Below are 13,728 nucleotides of genomic sequence, written 5' to 3' on the forward strand. Positions count from 1 at the left end.
CATGACCGGGGTTCGAACCCCAGTACCTCCACTTGTGTGTGAATTTATAATGGCTTTGCCATTTCGTCTATCTAAAAAAAAAAAATATTACTCCATGTTTTGTACTAGAAGCTAAACTTTGAGGGATTTTACATAGATTGAGTAATTTTAGGGATCACACCATTTTGTCTATGTTTAGTTAATGCTTTTGTTATTTTCTTTTAATATCTTCAACACTATAGTGATATGATATTCTATACTGATCAACTTAATATGTCATTTTGAAGATTTTTTAGTTAACGATCTTATTACCTACAAGGATATAAAAAAACTTTAATATTTCTATCTTATATTGATTATCTAGTCTAGCTAATAACTCCTTGCGTCTTATGAGAAAGTTTAAGTTGGTCACAAATATAAATAAAAATTACTTAGGAATACATACATAAATAAGAAAAATTTAAAGATAAAAGTAAAAAATGATGTGATTAATTTTTTTTTTTTTTATAATATTTTCCATTTATGTATGTGTGTCCAAATATTTTTGATTTGGAGTTCTGACTAAGTAAGAATTGCTATGCGCCTTACATACATACGCCTAAATATTATTAGGGTAAAAAGATATGGAATTTCAACATAAACTAATTTAGTTGTAAAAAAATAAAAAATAAAAATTTAGATTGACGTCCAATAAAATTTTAATATTTATAATTAATTTAAAGAAATAAGTTATAATGTAGGCTGACATAACAATATGATGAATTCTTATTAAATATTGGTATAAATTCATCTTTAATAAATTGAAATGAATTTTAAAATAATGAAAAGGCAGAATTACAAAATTCTTACATCAACAAAACATGAACTTAAGATGTTCGTTTGTGGAATTTATTAAAATTTCTAAATAACAAATCAAATGGCATAAAAGAAAACAAGTACATCATCATTACTTTTATTCAAATAAATCCATTGTCAACCAATGAAAATTTGAAGAAACAATCAGTATCCAAGGCTTTGAAGAGGTCCACCACAGCCAATCCTTTCAACAGGAACACAAACCAAATCATGGACCCTAGGAGCAGTCAATCCTGGCCTTTCATTCACATCAATAACAATATCACGACCCTTCAAAATCTCACCCTTGGGACCCACAAAATTAAAATCAAAGCATTGAATTATAGCACCAAGCAAAGCTGGAACTTCTTGCATTGCTAAAGTAACTCCAGGACACATCCTTCTTCCTGACCCAAATGGCAAAATCTGAAAATTTTGTCCCCTCACGTCAATAACCCCATTGGAATTTGCTGAATTTTTTAGAAACCTTTCTGGATTAAATTCCAATGGTTTCTCCCAATAAGCTGGGTTTCTTCCCATAGCCCAATTATTGACAAATATTAAACTATTTTCTGGGATCACATAATTTTCAATTTTACATTGCGTGACACATCTTCTAGTGACCATAGGGACGGGTGGGTGTAGACGAAATGTTTCTTTTATTATGGCTTGAATATAAGGAAGATTTGGACCGTCAGATTCATCTACTAGTCTATTTTTCCCTACTATATTGTCTATTTCTTCACGAGCTTTTTGTAATAATGAAGGGTTGTTCATTAGCTCAACTAATGCCCATTCTGTTGAAATTGATGTTGTGTCTGTTCCTGCTGTGAAAAAATCCTGTGAAACATACGAAATTAAAAGGAATTAATCATTAACTTTTACTTGGTTGAATATGATTTTTTTTTTTGATCTTATAAAAAACATCATCACATACCATAAGATAAGAAGATGATATAAGAGAATAATTTTGATTGTTACTGTAAAATATTCTACACAATCAACCTATCACAATACATCATCTTTTTTAAGTTAAATATGACTAAAGTCAACCATGGATCGAACAATTATGTTTGGCTGTTGGTGCGTATAAACTAAATTATTTAAATTACAATAAAAAATACATTAGTTTTGTCCTTGAATTATTTGATATTATGTCAAAATTTAATTGACTAAGTCTAATAAGGCACGTGCTCATAGATGAAATATCAACTCATCAATGAATATGTATCGAAGGGAATATTTGTTATTCAAATCCGTACCAATTAAGTTTGCTAAAACTGGAGAAAAAAAAAAACAGTTTTAATGTTGATATGATAACCCACTTGGGTTGATATGATGATATTAGACAGTGTGCTCCTCCTCGTAGTCTCAGGTTCGTTTCTCACCAACATTAAGAAAGAAGTAAAGATGCGACTTTTACATAAAAAGAAGGAAGTAGGGATAAATTTAATTACCATAATCAAGGCCTTGATGTGAACCCTTTGAACTTTTATTTCTGAATTTTGATCCTCAGCACAATCAAGCAATATATCAAGAAAGTCTCTGAATTCAGCACCTTGCTCACCCTTATTTTCTTTCCTTCCTTTGTTCTTCCTCAACTCTTCTCTCTTAGTAATAATCCTTTCCACCAACGTATCAAACCTCATAAACAAATCCTCTATCCTCTTCCCAAACCCTTGCAAATCAAGTTTCTTAAACAACCAAATAAAATCCGACACATTAAACTCTCCAAAAATCTCGGTCACATCACGCACAACATCCCTAGCCTCCTCAGCTTCCCCCAACATCATTTTAGATATGACGTTGTTTGATAACTTTAGCAACTCTTGTGTCACATTCACAGCCTCGTAGTTTTTCGCTTTATCAGCGAAAAACTTAAGGAGATTGTGAGTCTCTTGTAAACGCAAGTGTTGGAAGCTACTAATGCTACGAGAGCCCAAAAGTTCGTTCATACTAAGTTTTTTAATAAATCTCCAATATTCGCCATAGGGTGCAAAAGCTAGGGATGCTTCGTAGGTGAGGCGTTTAATTGCAGTTGATTCATTACGACAATTAAAGGCATGTTCGTTGATTTGAAGGATTTGTTTTGCGTAGTGAGGAGTGGATGCAACAACGCAGAGGACGGAACCAAAGTTAAGTGAAAATATTGGTCCGTATTTTTGGGAGAGGCGGTCGAAGGAGTGGTGGAGAAGGGGACCTAACATGTGCATGTGGCCGATGATCGGAAGTTTGAATAGAGGAGATGGAGGGAGGTTTTTTTGACGGTTTAAAATTGGCTGGAAAATAATGTAGCAAATGAGTGATGAAAGAAATAATGTGAAGGCCAATAGTAGAGGTTCCATGATATGTTGCTATAGTATATTAGTTGAATTGTAAAATTTTACTTTGGAATATAGTTGAATAATATATATATATGATTGAAGCTAGCGTAAGAGGTTTAGGAGCTACCAAGGATATATTGCTCTCAAATTAGTTTGATTAGAAATGTGCTAATATTTGGCTATTTATAGAGCAATAATTGGTGAACTGGTTTCAACCTTGTATTCTAGAAATTTATTTTTTTTAATAAACTTTGTGTTGATTTTCGTACATCTTGTTGACGTAGATATTTCAAAGTTACAAACTTTTTTTGACAGTTGAAAGTTACAAACTAACTTTTCTTGTCCCCAATAAAATAACATATAGAAGTTTGAACCTTATGCTAAAAAACAAAATATAGCTTTGAACTATAGCTTTGACATGCATGCAAATTTTTGAAACTTCGGAAAAGAGTCGTGGCAGAATAATTATTTAAGTTCAAGGGAAATTTAATCAACCATCATTTGGCACGAAGAAGGGATCTATGATCTATCATAGCATCATCATTCCAATTGTTCAAAATTAATGTACTCACCAAACTATAAGGTCCAACCAACCATTCAGACTAGCTAGAAAATACAAAATAACATGAAGTAGTTGATTTTGTTTTTTCTTTTTTCTTTTTTCGGAATTTTTTAAAAATAATTGTTTAGAGTTTTTTTTAATATTTTTCTTCAAATTTTATCCTCTTAATATTTTTATCAGTTTTTCCTTCCTTATCAGTCAAACAACTTAATTTTGTAAATAATCAAATAAAATTTTGCAAGTTCTATTGTTTTTATCGACAAAAGCGTACATACATGTCAAAATGCTTATATGTATAAACGTATTGGGCATATATAGTATCAATTTTATCATTTTTAACGCTCATATGTTCTGTTGGCCGCATGTATGTGGGGAATCTGAACACATCAGCATTAAATGTCAGAAACTGAAGAAGGCGCAATCAGGTGGAAAGGTATTTGATTTGAGTGGAGAAGGGAGTTCGGAACTAGACGCTCAGACTTGAGGTAATTTTCGAGGACGAAAATTCTTTAAATTGGGGAGAATTATAACATCCCAATTTTTATTACTATTTAATAATTTATGTGTTTATTACTTTTATTTGATGTGGTTGAATTGAGGGGTTAGTTAAATATTAGGAATTAAGAGTTTATGAGGAATTAAGAGAGTAGAGGTGTATGAGTAAATAGGAGGTTTAACTGAGTAAATGAGTAATATTTTATTTATGAAGAAAATAAACATGAGAGAAACTAAGCCCATTAAGTGATGTGAGAAATCTAAACCCAAACAAGAATATATAAATAGGAGTTTTACTCTTTACCTAACACATTTTGCTCGCACCCAACTGAAATACCGAAAGTACCCCTGCATGAGTTAACTCACACATGTGTTAAAATATGCGCATCTTAACATGTGCTGCGCAACTTAACTCACACTGAAATTAACACTTGCCTTAGTTAACTCACGCTGGAATTAACAATTACGTGAGTTAACTTACGCAGAGGTATTTTGGAAAGTTCAGTTGGGAGAGAGCAATAACTGTTGGGTAAAAAGTAGAACTCTATAAATAGATTGTAGTCTTTGGAAAATTAGGGTTAAAGATCATAAGAAACATTTAAGAGAATAGGAAAGAAGGGAGCTAGAAGGGGAGAACTCTCGGAGGCTAGAGGACAAGATTGGATGGAGACCCACTCTTGGGGAAGGCGTTTATTTTCACACTTGGGATTATATGAGCAAATGGATGGTAAAAGGATTTATGTAATCTTTCTTAATTTCATGTTCTTATGATGAATTGATGTGGAATTCGTACTCTAGTATGTTGTTGTGATTATGAGTATGTGATTATTTGTGAATCCATGATGTTGATATGCTAAATCCATGATTTTATTGTGTTAATGTTGTGGTTTTGAGTTTTATGTTAAAATGAGTGAAATTCATGAAATTTGATGCATGATTTGTGTTTTGATGGGTTGTAATTGCTTATTTAAAGTGTTTCGAGATAACTATTCCGCTGCGACGTTTCTTTTATTGTGAATTAAACACTTTGGTTTTGATGAGATACGTGACAACCTTGGTGTATTGTAATTATTTATTGAATATTCCGTTGAAATTGTTTTGTGGGGTTTAGGGTGTTACATGTTTAGTTCTTGAATGTCAAACTAAGTTTTTGGCAAGATTAATAGCACTACTATTGTCGCACTTGATAGGAACATCAAATGACTTTGGCTATGTTTTTTTTAGCACTTTTCCTTGCATTTGAAGACAATTAAGATGAGAGATAGTGGAGTTGTTAATGGTTTGATGAACTTATTGTATTATGGCGCCGTTTAAGGTACGCGACCGTAATGGGTCTTGCATGGTGCGCGACCTGCTTTGACAAGTTTTTTTTTATGTTGGTGTGATAACTTGCATGTGTAGGTCAATACAATATTAGTTACTTATTGTTGTAGGTAATCAGTATTATATTAATCACATATACAAATAGAATGCTAATGTCATTTTGGGTAGTTCATAATTAGTACCTTTCCTCTATTCCTTGCCTTTTCACTCAAACGAGAAGAACCTTTCCTCCCAATTTCTACATAATTATACACAACCCATCTGAGAATTAAATTTCAAAATCGATTTTTTGGTTGGAACTGGTTCAATTGGTCCAGATTTTGGCATCACATCACTTTCTTGAATGATGATCAGTGGTAAGTTTGTATCAATTTTGATTTTATTTTTTTATAGAAACTGTATATATTTTAAGGTTAAAGCACCCATATGGAATCGAATGCAAATGTCGTTGTAGATTCATCTAATGAAGTTATGGAAGCTTATTATGTAAGTGAAAGTAAATATAAGATGTGGTTGTAACCCATTTGTTTGTCAGATTATCTGACCTAGTTTTATATACCCAAGCAATGGATGAGATTAGACATGAGAATGAAGCTGACGGGAAAGGGTATGATATTGTTGACAGTGAAGGAGATGATACTGGTGATGATGAAGAGGATGATATTGGTGACAATGAAAGGGAGTTATCTGCAGAAAAAAAAATGAAGGTGATGAAGCTTTCTTAGGTTTTGAATACGATGAAGATGATTATTCCGTTGATGGGCATGAAATTTCATATGCAGATGATGAGGATTTGGACGAAAATTCTGATGGTGTGAATGATTCAATATTTTCATATCTAAGTCAAGATGAATCAATTGTAATAGATGGTGTTGACGATATTGTAAAGATGTATATGTTTAATTTGCAAAATGAAGATGTTTCAAAGCTACTATTTGGGAGTGTTGAGGTTGCCTACAATTTTTATTGTTGGTTCGCAAAGATGAACGGTTTTGCTGTGTGGAAAGGTCAAGTAATTAAAAATAAGAATGAAGATGTTCTTGAACATACATTTGTGTGCAATCTAGAAGATTTTAGGAGAGACAGGGGGTTAACAATAGAGGAATGTAAGAGTGGTCCGAAACATGAAACCATATGTGGTTATGAAGTGAAATTTCGTGTGCATATTGATATAATTACTCAACGTTGGTACATCACAATTTTCACCTTTGATCACAATCATGATATGTTGAGTGAGAAACACTGTGCATTGTTGGTTGCTCATAGGAAGCGGAGTAAGTTTGATAAGATTCAAGTAACCAACTTTGGCAATGCTGGAATCAAAGTTACGCAAATGATTGGTGCATTTGCAAATGCCGTTGGTTGGTATGATAAGGTAGAATTTTTGAAAAAGGATTAACACAATCAAATTATAAGACAAAGAAAAGAGATTTTTTCGGATGCTAAAGGTGCCGTTACATATCTTAAAGATCTATGTCGTAAATATCCATTGATGTTTGTAGCACATACGGTTGGTGCAAATGGTAGGATGCAAAACTTATTCTGGAGTGATGGGGTAAGTCAAAAGAATTTCGAAGTCTTTGGTGACGTACTTGATTTCGATGCAACTTATAAGAAAAATAAGTATAGTTGTCCATTTGTTGTGTTCTCTGGTGTTAACCACCACAACCAGACAATTATTTTTGCTACCTTTGTTGTTTCAAATGAGGTTGAAGGAACATATGTGTGGTTGCTTGAGCAGTTATTGGTTGCAACGAAGGGTAAGACTCCCGTATCCATAATAAAAGATGGTGATATAGCAATGAAGAATGCGATCAAGAAAGTTTTTCCCAAGAGTTATCATAGGTTATGTGCATGGCATCTCATACGAAATGCAATGACCAACATTGGTAATCTTGATTTCATCCTATTTTTCAAAAGATGTATGCTAGGTGATCATGATGTTTGGAAATTTGAAAATCTCTTGAATGAAATGGTTGAAAAGTTTGGTCTTCAAGATAACAGATGGATAAATGAAATGTATGAGAAAAGGAAAATGTGGGCAGCGAGTCATATTCGGGGAAACTTCTTTGCAAAAATTAGAACAACGTCCCGTTGGGAGGCGTTTCATAGCCATATGTGTCAGTTTATACACTCAAAGATGAAAATGCCAGATTTTGTTAAGCACTTCTATAAGTGTGTTTCATATTTCTGCTTCAAGGAGATCCAAGCTGATTTTAATTCTCAATACGGGTGTGCGGTGTTACAGACTAATTTGAGGTCGCTTGAGAGGTTTGCTTCAAATCAATTCACAAAAGAAATATTTGAGATGGTACAAAAAGTCATAAACAAGGTAGCACTAATTTCTATATTAGATACTCAAAATATGTCTTGTTTTTCAATATCGACAAGGAGGCTATGTTTGGTGTGTTTCTCATAGTCCATCAAACGATGAATTTGCATGTTCTTATCTTAGAATGGAATATATTGAAATTCCTTGTGAGCATATCATCGCCCTACTAGTATTTCTTGATATTGATGAATTTCTTAAGTCTCTAGTGTTGAATCGTTGGTCAATATTTGCAAAGGAGTCAATGAGAGGTAATTACGATGATAGTTCGCATTATTGGGATTCTCAATTGGTTGCTAGACATGCCCACTTGGTGTATCTTAGTAAGGAGCTTTATGACATACCATATAAGGATATTGATGATTATATAAAATATCTAGAATATGTAACAGATGAACTTGCTAGGCTTAAGTCAAAGTGTAACGTCCTCTTTGAATTATTTGATTTATTTGATTGTTTTAACAAGTTTAGAATATATTTATATGATTATGTGATTTATTAAGTGGCTTATTTTATTATTTAATGGAATATGATTTGAAAATAAAATAAGATTAAAGTTGTGGGGGCTGTTTTGAAAATTAGATGAGTGATATTTTGTTAAGTTATATGTTGATATTTATTAGTGAAATATATATATGATTTGTTGTAGAAATATATGTTATTTGTTGTAGAAATATATATGATTTGTTGTAAAAATATATGTTATTTGGTGTGAAAATATATGTTATTTAGTGTAGAAATATATTCGTTATAGAGATATATTTGTTATTCGTTATAGAAATATTATATATATATATATATATATATATATATATATATATATTAGAATAGAATATTGAGATGTGGGGCTGTTTTGGAATTTAGAAGAGTTTAGTGGAAAAAGAGGAATAAAATAAAGTAAATAGAGGAGATATAAATAGGAGAAGACCTAGTTTAGAAAAATTAGTACGTACGATCAATTTTGGAGAAAAGGGAGAAAAAGCCAAGAGAAGGGAGGAAGACCTAGAGAGCTGCGATTTCAATTCTTAAGGTAAGGGTGAGACTAGCATTCAATTCTATTAATCTATATGATTCTGATGGTTGTATTTAGCAAGAGTAGGATTGGATTTAGAGAAGTTTGAGAATTAGGTTAAAGTGAAGAATTGGTGAGAAATTGATGAATAATGATTAGATTGATGTAGAAACTGGTTACAAACCTTAGATGATCCATAGGATGATTACAGGAATCAATTTTGAGGTTTAAACCAAGTGATTAAGTGAATTTTCGTGAAAATTGTGATTCTGCCCGAGCCAACATTCATCGCTCGCCTCCCGAGCTATGATCCTTGCCATAGCGAGTGATGAAGTTCATCACTCGCCTCGCAAGCAAGAGTTACCCGCCTCGCGAGTTGCACCTCGCAGCTCGCCATAGCGAGCATGACCAGAGAGCTATCCAGATTTTGTACTTTTGACTTTTAAGTTGAACCTTGGATGTTTTTGAGTGTCTGGACTTGTATAATGATGATTAGGAAAGATTGTAGATTGAGATTGAACCTGGAATAGTTTAAGAACGAATTTATGTGAGTTACAGCTGAACTCGCCATGGCGAGTAGAGGCTCTCGCCTCGCGAGCTAAGCAGTTACAGAATGCCTTGTTTAGGTTAAAAGCGATCTTTGTCACACGAGTTGATGTGAGTTGATCTTGGAGGTTAGAAACTAAGTTATCGACCTTGATGTTGTCATTCCAGTAAGCCTGGATTGTATATTCTAATATTGATGATAATGTTATATAATTGTATATACATTGTATGAATTATGTTGATATATGAGATGTTGTTGATATGAAGTTGAAATTGATATACATGAAGATTATTAATGATGGTTACTTGCTGTATATGTTTAAATGATGTTGTCTTGCTGTCGTGATGAATATGATTGACTTTGATGAATCTTTATATAATTGTGAAAGATGCTTATATGAAGTCGTAATGGTTGTATTTGACGATTATTGTTGATGTTGACTTGCTACATATTATTTAATGGTGTTGCCTTGCGGTTGTGACGTATTAATATCATGAAGATCTAATGTGGGTCTAAGTTGTTTAAGTTGTAAAATGTTGATCCAAATTATTGGAGTCATAAGAGATGTCTAAGTTGTTAAGCTGTTAAGATATTGAGTCCATTGCATACTCATTTACGTTGGGTGAGGGCTTGATGCTCTGTAATGTATATTTATACATAATATGTGAAGGGAGAGGGCTTGATGCTCTGTGAGCCTATTTACGCTCAATATGTTGGGGGCTTGATGCCCTGGTTGGTACCACATGCATGATTAAGAAGTTGAAGTTGCATAGTCAAGTTGAAGTCGTTGTCTTTAAGTTGACATTTTTCAATGAGTTGTTAATGAAGTACTTTATGAAGTATTATTATTATAATGTTATGATGTGATGTTTATGTTGATTATATGATGATGTTTATGATATGATGAATATGTTGTTGTTATATTATTATAAGATGATGAATATGATGTTGTTATATTATTATAAGATGATGAATATGTTGTTGTTTATGTTGTTGTTTATATGATTATGAAATGATGATTATGTTGTTGTCTATATGGTTATGAAGTGATGATTATGTTATCTATGTTATTATAAGGTGATGATTATATTGTGTTTAATGAGATGATGATTATGTTGTGTGTTAAAGATGATACTTATGATGTGATGATCTATGTTGGTTATGATTTGGTTGTTATGTGCTATATGATAATGTTTTTAATGTGATGAATATGAAGTTAATGATGATTAGAAGTTACTAATAGATGAAGCTATTTATGTTGTTAAATATAATTAATGAATTATATGCTTGATATTATTGTTTTGTGAAATCTCACCCCTTCTGCTTGGAAATGTTGCTCTTCGTATGAGTAACTTGCAGGTGATCAAGTTTAGGTTGCTGTGTTTTGTTGTCGTGAGTGGCTATCCCTCACTGAGTCGTTTAGGTGCTCTGATACGTAACGGGATGGGATCTTTTGTGACTATTTTCTATTCCTTTACGTATTTGATTATGATTTTATGATTAAGTTATTTAACTGAATAATTATGAGATATTTGATAAGGCCTGCATTCCAAGACTTATTTATGATGTTGAATTAAATCCGCTGCAATGTTTTGGAATTGAATTATGCTGAAGGATAATTAGTTAATTATCTCATTTATGATTTTTAGAAGTGTAGCATTCCGTTTATATGCTTATTACTCTGATAATATGTTTGAAATTTTTAAGTTGGGAAAACGGGGTGTTACACAAAGTATGAGTAAGAAGGTGAACCATATAATTTACATGTCCCATTGAGTTGGATAACATACCGAAGCAATCATGTTCAAGAAGCAAAGGGTATGGAGCTAGCTCTAGAAATGCAAATGGTAGCCGTCGACGAACACAAACGTGTGGTATATGTGGTGCATCTAGAAACAACAGACGATATTGTCCCACACTTATATAGATGGTGAATATCTTCCAGACACTACATTTGAAACAAGATCATTACGATTAAGTGATGACGTTTAATCAGTGAATTGTGAAACAAAAGATTCAGTTGTAGGTACGTGTTGTTTTTATACGAATCAAGTTTATATTTATCTTTGGCTTAATTGATCTGCCGGTCCCTTAACTTATTTCTTTTATTCAATTTGGTCCTATAAATCTTAATTTTCTCAAACACGTCCCTTCACTTATTTCTTTTATTCAATTTGGTACAATTTTGATAATTTTAATCCTTTAAAAAAAGAGACCGTTGGATTACGAAGGTCTATCAGATTTTATAGTGTATCATCAACACCAAATTTATTTACTTTCTTCTTCTTCTTCCATCATCTTCATTCATCCTTCAATCATCGTCATAAACATTGGCTTCTCATGGTTCTTTTGTTTTGTTGGGGTTTCTTCGAATTCATTGTTGAGAAATAAACCCATAAACAACATTCAGTCCAAGATGAAGCAAATACCGGTTCCTCGAATGATAAACAACCAACAACAAACGAAAGATCTGGTCTCATCACCAACGTCCTTCTCACCACCACCACTACATCCTTCTTCTCCGACCAACTCACACACAACACCAACATCCTTCTTCCACTCGGATCTCAACCACCACTCCTCTCTTCTTCCTCCTCATATCTGTAACAACATTTCACGTTTCATCTTCTTATATTTTCTTCTTCCCTGTATTTACATCATCTTTAACAACATTCTTAAAAAAAATCCAGAAAAAAATCCAAGATCTTGGTTTTCAATTTTACATCTTCAATTTTATTTATTTATGTATTCCTTCGATTTACATCATCAACATAGAGTTTCAAAAATCCAAGATCTTCAATGACCCATTAACACAAATAGTTTCAAAATCCAAACTTTAACCAACCCACTTCTCAAAATCGTTGATTTCATATGCCCACATAGTGAAATTAGTTATGGGAGCTGAAAAAAATGGCTTTTCACGCTATTCAGTGTAGCAGTTTTATCTCTAATGCTTTTGTTAATGTCTTCTTTTTCAACTTTCAGTTCTCAAAAGCCTTTTCCATCTCTTGTTCAACATGGTTCTCATTACCCTCTGGCTTTTGCATACTTTATTTCTGGTGTTTTGAAAATAATGGATTTTTCTTCTTTTGATTTTGGGATCGTTATGGTGAGGTGATTGGAGGGTGTTGATGATGATAGATGAAGATGACAATGATGATGGTGTAGTGATTAAATAGTAGGTTTAATTTTTTTTTTCTTCTGGATTTTATTGATGAATATTGATGAAGGATGAATGTAGATGAAGATGAGGGAAGAAGAAGAAGAAGAAGAAAGTAAATAAATTAGGTGCCGGTGATACACTATAAAATCTGATAGACCTCTGTAATCCAACGGTCTCTTTTTCTAGGGGATTAAAATTATCAAAATTGGACCAAATTGAATAAAAGAAATAAGTTAAGGGACATGTTTGAGAAAGTTAAGACTTATAGGAATAAATTAAATAAAAGAAATAAGTTAAAGGAACGGAAGATCAATTAAGCCTTTATCTTTTTAATAAAAAATTGATTGAGGTTAATATTGAATTTGATATTGAAATTGAATTTGAATCTGTAGGATGGAATCTGTTCATAATGGTTGTTTGTTTATTGAGCATATGTGTTTATGTGGTGTGTAGCTTGGATCTACAATATTTGGTTGATTGATTTTTTGAAGTTGGTGTGTCGACATAGATTTGATCTTCAGACTTCATTTCTTGAATTTTAGATATTTGTACTATGTGTTTATATTGGATTGCCAAACGGTATACACTCATGAATTTATGATGTTTTGTTGTTAATTTAGTTGGTGCTAGATATGTTGAATTCTGTTGAATCCTTTTAACCATTAACTTATTCTAATCTTTAATCTAGTTGGAGATATATATTATGAATTATGTCCAATATTTATAACAAAATTGTGCTTAGTAGGTTGGTCAGGTAATGCATACAAAAAACACTAGGATTTATCCGTGTGCAATGTGGTTAGCCATTGAATTATTCTAATGTTTTGCTGTTAATTTAGTTGAAGCTAAATATTATGAATTATGTTCAATCCTTTTAAACATTTGTGCTTAGTAGCTTGGTCATGTAAATTATACTAAAAACACGAGAATTTACCTGTGTGATACAACATTGAAATGAGGATTTTTGTCTTTGTGCATCGTTATTGTGTATCAATGTGTTTGTAATATTGAAGATTGATGTATGAGGTTAGTAAAAGAAATCCTATTCCAGGTTTTTAGACATAAGAAAAAAAATATGACTATACTATCTTACCACAATGAAATTAAAACACATATATAGAAGACTTAATTACACTTTTGATCCTCGCATTTTGATCAGC

General features: G+C 32.3%; 2 protein-coding genes across 2 annotated transcripts; one reads left to right on the forward strand and one right to left on the reverse strand.

The window, feature by feature from the left end:
* Nucleotides 1–842: 842 nt before the first annotated feature.
* LOC11446878 (licodione synthase) lies at nucleotides 843–3,295 on the reverse strand. The gene is made up of 2 exons (XM_003622077.4): nucleotides 2,271–3,295; nucleotides 843–1,653 (listed from the first exon to the last, which is right to left on the reverse strand). Exons 1-2 carry the CDS (start codon nucleotides 3,156–3,158, stop codon nucleotides 979–981), a joined length of 1,563 nt encoding a protein of 520 aa, XP_003622125.1. The 5' UTR covers nucleotides 3,159–3,295; the 3' UTR covers nucleotides 843–978.
* A 2,788-nt stretch (nucleotides 3,296–6,083) lies between these two features.
* LOC11446879 (protein FAR1-RELATED SEQUENCE 5) lies at nucleotides 6,084–12,523 on the forward strand. Its single transcript, XM_003622078.2, has 4 exons — nucleotides 6,084–6,183; nucleotides 6,300–6,878; nucleotides 7,020–7,788; nucleotides 12,391–12,523. The coding sequence occupies exons 1-4, from the start codon at nucleotides 6,084–6,086 to the stop codon at nucleotides 12,521–12,523; spliced, it is 1,581 nt and encodes a 526-aa protein (XP_003622126.2).
* Nucleotides 12,524–13,728: the final 1,205 nt, after the last annotated feature.

The sequence above is a fragment of the Medicago truncatula genome, chromosome 7 (assembly GCF_003473485.1).
Source record: "Medicago truncatula cultivar Jemalong A17 chromosome 7, MtrunA17r5.0-ANR, whole genome shotgun sequence".
NCBI lineage: Eukaryota > Viridiplantae > Streptophyta > Magnoliopsida > Fabales > Fabaceae > Medicago > Medicago truncatula.